Source organism: Myripristis murdjan, chromosome 23 (assembly GCF_902150065.1).
Source record: "Myripristis murdjan chromosome 23, fMyrMur1.1, whole genome shotgun sequence".
In the NCBI taxonomy this organism is placed as follows: domain Eukaryota; kingdom Metazoa; phylum Chordata; class Actinopteri; order Holocentriformes; family Holocentridae; genus Myripristis; species Myripristis murdjan.
Window position 1 is genome coordinate 26,092,022 of NC_044002.1, and position 10,000 is coordinate 26,102,021.

Sequence of the window (10,000 nt, forward strand, 5' to 3'; positions counted from 1 at the left end):
AGACCAAAAGACCTCGACTACAATACGACACTTTTTCCTGATACCAGTTTTATAAAATCACAAAATAAAATCGATTTTGTAATGTCTCAGTGTTTCTCCTGCATGCAGCTGCGACGTGTAACAGCCAATCACCAGCCTCGATAGACCTTGGCACAAGCATGCTGCATGCTGATTGGCTCAGTGATGATAATGTCATTTGGTACCGAATAACATTCACTACCAAATTTTTTCCAAGTTTTAAAAAATGATGAATTTGGAACGATATGTGCACGACAAGACTTTTAGCTTTAGTTTGAATGTTTGCTGTAACCCGACTTCAAACAAGGACCAGCTTTTATTTGACGTGTTTCGGGTTCTCTCGTCTTACCTCGCAATAATTTCTGCTTATGTTCCCTGTGAGCCGTTTGTCTGTTTCTGGTCTCTTCGTCTGAGAAAGTGTTACAGTCCAACCAGCCGATCCAGATGGGGGCGCTGTGCTGCCGGGATCAGCTGAGCGGGAACAGATGGACGCTCAGAGGGAACGGAGGGAGGAAAGGAATGCAAGAGAACGCACACGTACAGCGAGGCCATGCAGAAGTTACTGCAAGGAAACTCGCCTTGACCCTTCTGGGGCTCCATACCGATCACCTCCCATCAGACTCCGGCTTTATTTTTCGCACTTTATTCTGTAAACGATTCACCGGTTAACTGCAAAAACACACTGATGAGTTAATTGAAAGAGAAAATAAAGGTTTCTTATTTCTTTCCTACTTTCATCTGCTTGATTTTTTTTTATCTTCTCCTCCATACTTTCTCCTGCTCTTTCCTTTTCCATCTCTCCGTATTATTTCTCTCTCCTCATCCTCGTCTCTCCTCTAAAAAAAACTCGCCCCTCTCCCTCTCTCCTTACATATTTGATGATTTCTCTGCGGTCCGGGATAATAATCGCACAGCTGTCCCGTCACGTGTTCCTGCCTCAGGGAGCCGCTGCAAATGTGCGTTGCCGTTCCTCTTATTAAAAATTGATTGCGTCCTTTAAAGTGATGAACCGAAGGCCTGTATTACGGGATCCCTGCTGATGTCTGACTAATGCTTAGTCATAAAGGACAAAGCAAACACAACAACATTTGCTCTTCGTTGTTTTTCCAGCGTACAGCAAAGCACGAACAGCAGCCGGAGCCACAGGCGGCTGCTGAAGTTGTAGCTCCGCCTCTGAACGTTTTCAAACCCGCCGAATGTTTTTCCGACGGCCAGACGGCGGTCGGGACGCTCAGCGGGGAGTCGGGCTGCTGTGCTGCTTCGCTCCGACGTCGGGTCATTTCAGCGCAAAATGTTTGTTTTTCCCTGAAGCGTCTCGGAAGCTGCACTGAACACATGACAAAGGTAAGAAAACGCCGTTCCTCCAGGGGGCGATGTTCTCCGAGTTGTGGTCCTACAGGCAGAGCTGCCAGTGTTTGACGTCATATTTGACATATTTTACTACCTTTTGCTAACTTGTGACGTTGACACATTTGTTGGGTTTTCATTTCTGAGCAGATGAACTGTCTGTTTGCAGATTAAATAACAAAATATTGGGGGGAAAATTTGATTAAAAAAAAAAAAAAAGATTATCTGATGCATCCTGATCCAATTTCAAACACCTGTTGACTTGATCAGCCAATGAAAGCTTTTTAAAATGCAGCACGTGCTTCATGTTTTCTGCTCCTGTTCCTGGACAGGCAAACTAGCACTAAATCCACACAGACATGAATTGTGTCTCCCATCAACATCAACTGAAATCCCACACGAACGATGGGAAAAATCATCTGGCGGTGGAAATAATGAACTCTGATTTACACGTCATCCACGTGGAGTTGAGCTGCGGTCACCTGGACTGTGTTTGTAGATTCTTGAAGACGTTTCACTTCTCATCAAGAAGCTTCTCCAGGTCTGACGGACAGGTGGGACGTCCCAGCTGTTTAACCTGTGGGGTCGTGCTCCACGTCGTTGAAACCACTGGATCGATGCTCCTCCTCCCTGTTGTGACCGCTGTCGTCAGTGTTGTCAGGGTCACCTGACTCCAGGTGACAAGGGGTCAAATGATTGACCCCCTCATGACCCAAACGACTGTCATTCACCCCTGGAGACAGGTGACCTTAACAACCGTCTGGAGACAGGTGACCCTAACGACTGTCGTTCACCTGGAGTCAGGTACACTGAGAGCTTCACTACTTTTCAACAACTTTCTCCCTGCGGTCAGAGCGGAGGAGTTTGACCGTCCTCTGCTGTGGAGTAACGCTCATCTCCAGCGCTGGGTCGTATCTGCCCATCATCGCTGCAACACGTGGGATTATCTCATCTCGCCGGCAGATTTTTGACCTTGTTAGAAGAGAAACGAGATTTAAATGGTGAGGAGGAGCCGTGCTGCGGCGTCGATGGGAAACTCCTCACAGCAGCAGATGTTCCAGCAGCAGCTGTGCAGCTGAGAGAGAGGAACACCGCCAAGTCTGTTTTCATGCCCTGGTTGTGCAACACACACACACACACACACACACACGCACACACACACTCACACACACAAACACACACACACACACTAGGTGGTGGGAGTCCCCAGACTGCTGATACAACGGGTCTGGCAGCATCATGGAGGTGATGGGAAACTCTGGGTGTGAGTGAATGGATGAATGTGGATCAAGGGATGAGTGGATGAATGCCTTGAGGCGGGGTGCGTGGGTGGTGGTGGGGGATGGGGGTGGGTGGATAAACAATAAAACAAACAAACATAAAATTAGCAATAACTAAGTAACTAGCTCAATAATTTTAATAGTAAAATAAATAAGTAAATAAAAAATAAAAACTATTTTTATACTCACTATAATTACATAATTACTAAAATTATATGACATGAAAAATTACCATGAAGTAGCGAAAAAATGTAGGGAGAAAAAAACCCCACAACCCTGCCTCCCCAACCCTAACCTGCCAAGAAATTCAATTAATAAATACAATAAAATACAATTAAATAAAGGTGTAAAAAAAAAAAAAAAAAAAAAAAAACACAAGAAAAGCATGCACCCCCACTCCATACCAAAATAAATACATTAATTAATTAAAATAGAAGTTGAATCTCGTTCTGGGGGAAAGATCAAACCATTCCGGGTGCTGATCTAATGCACAAAAAAAAAACCCGACAGTTAAACCCAGGGGCCCCCTGGTGTTTTCCCCCCCCTGTCCCCCCAGAAGTCTGGTGCCGGCACTGGCCTGATGGAGATACATAAAGTTGATATGGGGAAGAGGAAAAAGGCAATTAGAAGATTATCAAACAAATAATTAAAAATGATATTAATTTTTTTTTTATTAAAAATGACGAGAAAACAAACTAATAAATTAAAGAAATGAATTAACCATATTTATAATTACAATAATCACATATGGAAAATTATATTACAAGAAAAATGACCAGAAAAGCACTGAAAAAATGTACACAAGACAATCCCCCTCAAAACAAATTATTATAATGAATAAAATAAAACTTAAAAATAAAAAAAGTGCAAAAAATACAAGAAAAGCACCCCAAACAAACCCTCCAAAATATGAATATGCGTGTTTAACGATTTCGCCCCCTTGGTCCCCGAATGTCTAGCGACGGCACTGTCCTGATGGAGATACATAAAGGTTGTATTAGTGAATGTTGCACACACACACACACACACACACACGCTAATTCGGTGTCCTAATTCATGTCAGCAGGCCTGCTCTGTGCGCGCGGAGCGGCAGCAGCATGCAGCTCTGCAGCAACATGCGCCAGGAGCCATCTGTCCTGTAGACAGAGAGACATAGATTATGTCTGCAGAGAGAGAGAGAGAGAGAGAGAGAGAGAGAGAGAGAGAGAGAGAGAGAGAGAGAGAGAGAGAGAGGAGCATTACGCGCTGATCCTCTCCATACAGACGCGGTGTGGCGCGCGGACGGGCTGCAGCCTCTCAGAAAGTGGGAAGTTTTCGCCAAAGGATTCTGTCTAAAACTCATCACCTTCATGTCGACTCTGTTGGATACTAACCCGCCGATGCTATGGTTACCTTTATTACGGTAGGAAAAAAAGACGACCTTTCTCACTTTACGGCACATTTGTTTGTTACGCCGAAAAAGTCGGCCGGGCTGCTGGGGAATGTGACAGCGCGGAGTGACAGAGGATCATCCTGTTTGTCGCGGCTCTGCGGGGGAAAGAGACGCCGCTAAACACACGTTTGCTCTTAATTGAACTTAATTGCGTGTCGAGGAGCTCCGCGGCCGCTGGAGCCGCGACTTGGAGCAAATTTGAAGCAGGAAAGTTGTGCGAATTTTGTGGATCTGGAAGCAGAGCCTCGCCTCTAAATTTGAGCTTTACTGCTAATTTACTGGAGTGGAGCAGTGTGTGTGTGTGTGTGTGTGTGTGTGTGTGTGTGTGTGTGTGTGTGTGTTGGGCTGTGAAACGGGAGGTGTGTGTTTGTGGTCAGACGGATATGGTGGAGCTCGTGGAGCTCTGAGCAGGTAAAGTGAAGCGGAATGTGAAACGCAATGCGCGGCGCGCTGCCTCAAGGCAAAACTCACTGCTGCTGCTGCACAGGTAGACAAAAGGGCTGGGCTGCTCCCTTTACACACACACACACACACACACACACACACACACACACACAGCACGCACAGTAGACTTTTGCTGTTTTCAAAGGCGCTCCGGTCTCTTGCTCTCTCCAAAAGCCGTCTGATGCGTTTGGGGAACCTGCCCAGGCTGGGAAAATGTCAATTTGTTGCTTAAATGTGTTATAATGTTCATTTAGGAAAACACACTAATTGTTTTTTTAGCTTGCTGCTGGTGGCAGTGAAAGCTGATCTGTCACAGTTGACTCGGAGCACAAAGGCGGACTACATGCATTGAATTGCTCCTTCCCTGCGCGCCCCTCGCCCTGTGTGCAGCCTATGTGTGTGTGCAACCTATGTGTGCGTGTGTGTGCATTTAGAGGCTATATGTGTGTGCGCGCGTGCATGAGCCGGAGAGGAGCGCACGGGCTCGGCGCGCGCTGCAGCCTGCTCCTCCGTCTCTTGCGCTCCCGCAGAAACTCCCCAAATGTGTCTTTTTGTTTTAAACGCACCAAACCTCCTCAGACCTCAAGCCTCCGAGCTGCGGTTTGGAGAAAGTTTGTGCTGCAACATGATCTCATGCTGCTGGAGCCTGAGACGAGGCGGATCGCTCAACTTTCTTATCGTGTTGATGTTGCTGGAGCCAGTGAACGCAGCTCCGCGCAGGGAGGCGATGCGGTGCGCTGGGAACATGGGAGCTGATCCCTGCGCGCTGCCCGCTTCCATTTCACAGGAAAAAAGTGAGATTTGAAAGCCGCCGGGCCGCCGGGCTGTTTGTGCTGTGGGCTCCTGCTGTTGTGAAACTGGAATGTTCTGTGCGGCGCCCGCAGCTCCGCACCTCTGGGTGCTGATGTGTGTTTGGATAAATATCACACTTGATTATGTGTTTTTCCGACCGCGCACGCTGGGTTTGTTCCCTGCCCTCTGAAAGCAGTTTGAATGCGCTTTATTGGAGCTGGAGATGGGGCCGGAGCCAAATAGCGCAGCCGGTCCAGCGCCCAAAATACTTAAGATCCATCCTGGCGTGTGTGTGAGAGTGTAATAACGTGGTGTGTGTGTGTGTGTGTGTGTGTGTGTGTGTGTGTGTCTAATAGCATGATGGGAGGGTAATTCTGGGTAATGGCCCGGCCCGTAGCGCCGTGCAGGCTCTTGGACAGCAGATTGGTCTGGGCAGCTTTGCGTCATGGCGCATCAGTGGGCGTCTTGAGCCTGGTGGATGCTTCTGCTGCCGTGGGAGTCAACTGGTGTGTGTGTGTGTGTTTGTGCATGTGAATACATGTGTGTCTGTGTGTGTGTGTGTGTGTGTGTGCGTGTGTGCGTGTGTGTGTGTGTGTGTGTGCAGGCTGCAGCAGCAGCTGTTGCAGCGGAGGATTTGATGCACAGCAGGAAGAGGAATTAGGAGCAGTGCCGTCCCTAGACGTTTGGGGGCCCAAGGCAAAAAAATCATGTGGGGGCCCCTGTGTTGAGCCCAGTGCTGACTGAGTGGGTTGTGTGTGCGTGTGTGTGTGTGTGTGTGTGTGTTTATTAATGTATATATTTTTTTAGAAAATTGTTTCTTTTCTTCCTTGATCTTATGGAACTTGTTTTGCTGGGTTTTTACCTCGACATCAAAAAAGAGGCTCCGTCTTCAGTTTGTCTCCGAGATTAAATAAAGGTTCAAATGAATGAGTGAGTGAATGAATGAATGAATGAATGGAAAAGATCCAAAAAGGTTTGGTTTCACCCTGAGTTGTTTGTAATATAATTTGAGTATGTAATTATGGTAATTATAAATATAGTTTTATGATATTGTTTATTTTATTAAATTTTTTAATAAATTGTCTTTTTTCCAATGTTTTTAAAAGAATTAAGGTGAATTTGCTCAGGTCTCAAGCTCTGATGAGCACATAAGGAAGAAATTAACAGAATATATAAAAGAAAGAAAAATAATACCAAACATTAACACCTTGTTAAAATGACAATAAAACTATAAATTATAATAAATATATTTGTCTTTATTAAAATTCTATATTTACAGATAATATCAGTGACGCAGGGTGGACATCTGGTTTGTGAAAGGTGTGTGAACGCAGCCTGAGCTTTCCAAAAAAACAAAAACAAAAAACATAAAAATCTGATTGGCTGTGTGGCTTTAAAAGGCCAGTCGGGTCCAAAATGGCGTCCAGGGCTCCCTGCAGCTGGACGGCTCGGGCTGTTTTATCACAGGCAGGGAAGAGAGAAATGTGGAGGAAACAGATTAGCAGAAGAATCGTGGGAAGAAGAACCGGCAGATATGGAGAGAACAGAGCCAAAATGGCTCCCTGGTGGCTCAATATACTGATACGTCCGCAGGGGAAGTCCCTGCTGTGCCACTGCTGAGCGGTCTGACCTGTTTATCTTCCTCCTGTCCTGCGTCTGCTGCCGCTCGCTCATCGTCTCCTCATCTGGTTTCTGTTTCACGTGTTTGATTTGGGAAACTGCTCTGTTTTTCAAACTGCAGCAAACACCAGATGAAAAACCAGCGGCGCAAACTTGAGAAAACAGAATCAGACACAGAAACCGGGCTGCAGCCAAAAAGTTGGGGAGGCGGGTTTGCAAGCAAACAGCTGTGAGTTTGAATCCCAGCGAGGGATTCCCTTAATCCCACAACATGTTCGAACAATCCCCAGGAAGTGAAAGGGTTAAGGCTCTGGCCTGCCCTGCAGCTTCTGACCAGAAACACTGAAGCTCCTGCAGCTCCGAGCCAGGGCACGAGACAGAATCCACTTTGTTTAAAACGTCGCGACAGTTTAACAGTTTATTCAATTAGAACCAAAATGAACTCATAAATACCTCTAAAGACACAAATTTGGTGCTATATTTTTAAAACAAAACACGTGATTTCAAGTCCCTCTTAGGCCCAGATAATGCACAAATATTGGCCCGGCGTGGGCTGCAGATCTCACATCATAAATCAGCTGAACGTCTGTAGCAGCTTCTTGTCCACGTGGGTCTATGCAGGCATTCAGTTGGAGGCGTGACATTAAATTAATCTGCAGGCGACATCGAGAACATGTAGGGGAAACCTCAGAAACTGGTGCTTTGGTTTGAAGTTACGCCGATGACAAACGTCTGTACGGGGCGATTTGATCGGTCTGGTTTCAGGTAGAGGAAGGGCTGATGAGAGTCTACCCTGTTTTTTTTTTTTTTTTTTTTTTGTGCAATCAGCAAAACTTTGAGGGACGTTCAAGGCTTTAGAGTCAAATTATGCTATATTTGCATTTGAAGATGATGGAATGGAATTATTCGGGCAAACACAAAAAACACTTTAGAAATAGGATGACAAGTTCTCCATCAAACAAATCCCAACAAACTCCGGACAAACATGAATGTTTGTTTGCTGCGCCATCGGCAGTCAGTGTTCAAGAACAATCGAAGACGTTCTTTAGCTAACATCAAAATGTTCTCAGTTGTTCTAGTGCATTTGATTGACGTTCCAAATCTCCACTTTGACTAGTTGTAGAGTTAAAAAAGTTGTTTTTCTTCAAACAAAGGTTAAAAAATCCTGTGTCCTGTGCATTTTCACTTGTTTGAGTGTTTTTTCCTGGGAACATATATATATCTGTTGAAACAAGGCAGACTAAGTCAGACCTGCAGAGGCTGGTGTTTGAAAATGCTGCTTTCAGTCTGTAAAATCTGCTGCACATCTGACAAAAACACAGATGCACTGCAGAAACCTCCACGTGGACGACTCGTTTAGTTTCAGCTTCAGTGTCCAGATCTGTTTTTTCTTCTGAGAAGGTCAGTAATCCGGCAGTGGGATGAAATAATCCCACTTGTTTCCATGTTTCATTTAGTGGTAAATGGCAGGGCTGCCCCCTAACGCCTTGAGTGTTTTCAGTGGTTGTCAAACTCTGACAGTGCAGATATTTCTTCAAGCAAGGTGAATAATCTGGCAGTGGGATTAAATCACAGGTGTCAAAGTCGTGCCATGGAGGGCCAAGAGGCTGCAGGTTTTCATTCCAACCAAAAACTCCACCAGGTGATTTCACTGAAATCACCTGGTGGAGGTAGTCCCACCTCTCTGTTTGGAGGTAGGGTGATCAGTGAAATCACCTTGTGGAGTTTTTGGTTGGAATGAAAACCTGCAGTCTCTTGGCCCTCCATGGCATGACTTTGACACCCCTGGATTAAATAATTCCATTTGCTTCCAATGCAGATTCCCTGATTTTTTTTTTCTGGGAACAAGTATAAATGTGTTGAAACAAGGCAGAGTAAGGCAGATCAGCCACTAGGATGACACTTGATTCAAGAAAATTCCTGAAACAGTTGATTCATGTCGGAAACAAGTGGGATTATCTCATCCCACTGCCAGATTATTGACCTTGTTTGAAGAAAATCAAGATTTGAAGTTTGCAGATGCGACTGAATCACGTGTTAAGTGGCAGTGTGTTGATTGGAGTTAGGAAATAATCTGAAAAGTTTCTTCTCTTACTTTGTGTCGACTGCAGCTCCCCTGTGAACCCCAGTAGCCCCAGTGGATTCTGGAAAAGCCACCTTCCCTGCCCAGATTATGGTTTGAGACATAAAACATAAACTGTGTCGCCGGGCTGCGCTGGCAGTCGAGCAGCTGAACCAGGTTTTTCTGCTGCGCTCATTAAAATCAGCCAGAAAACATGGAAATGTCCAGAAAATGTTGCAGGGGAAAGATTTTGTGTGACATTTGGTTGCAGCGTGCGACCTTTCACCTCCTCCCCTCATGGCTCATCATTAAAGCATAATTTAATTTCCCTTTGACATTTCCACAAACCACTAATTTATAATTAAATCTGCCCAAATGGCGCGTCCAATTCGATCATAACCGCCAGCAGACAGATGGTTTCGTCTCAGAGTTTTAGACGTCGGTGCTGAAGCTGTGTGGGCTCCCTCAGCGCTTTTTTTTCCACCAAAGTTTTTTATGTTCTTTTCGTTCTTTTCCCCTGTGGGAGCCCTGATGTCAAGAGACATGTTGGTTTGTGTTCACTATTTAAATCTGAGGTCGATCCAGCATCACTCATCTGATCTTTAAACATGTGAGTTTAGTCATTAGGAATACAGTTTTCTTGTAACCTATTTATTTATTTATTGCTAATTTTCAGGAATTCATTGGGGCTAACTTTCTGGTAATTAAAAAAGTTATTACATTTATTTTTTTTTTTCACTTTTTTAAAACTAATGTTCTGGAATTTTTTTTTTTTTTTTTTTTTTTTAGGAAAACGTTAGAACGATTGCTGCTATGATTTCTGCCTTGAAACAGTTTCTAATAAATAAAATTGCAGTGAAATTTGACCAGTCAGTATTACATTTCAATTTAAACAGAAGAAGTCTGAGGTCGATCCAGCATCACTGATCTGACCTTCAAAGATGTGAGTTTAGTCATTAGAAATACAGTTTTCTTGTCATTTATTTATTTAAAAAAAAAAAAAAA

The 10,000-nt window shown here is 44.7% G+C and overlaps 1 protein-coding gene across 1 annotated transcript in view; it reads left to right on the plus strand.

Annotated features, from left to right (window-relative positions):
* Positions 1–3,923: 3,923 nt before the first annotated feature.
* ntf3 (neurotrophin 3) overlaps positions 3,924–10,000 on the plus strand; it is a 50,526-nt gene continuing 44,449 nt past the window's right edge. Inside the window, exon 1 of the mRNA XM_030045976.1 lies at positions 3,924–4,047. Within this exon, the coding sequence (XP_029901836.1) occupies positions 4,030–4,047 (18 nt within the window). The 5' untranslated portion in view covers positions 3,924–4,029. The remainder of the gene's footprint in view (positions 4,048–10,000) is intronic.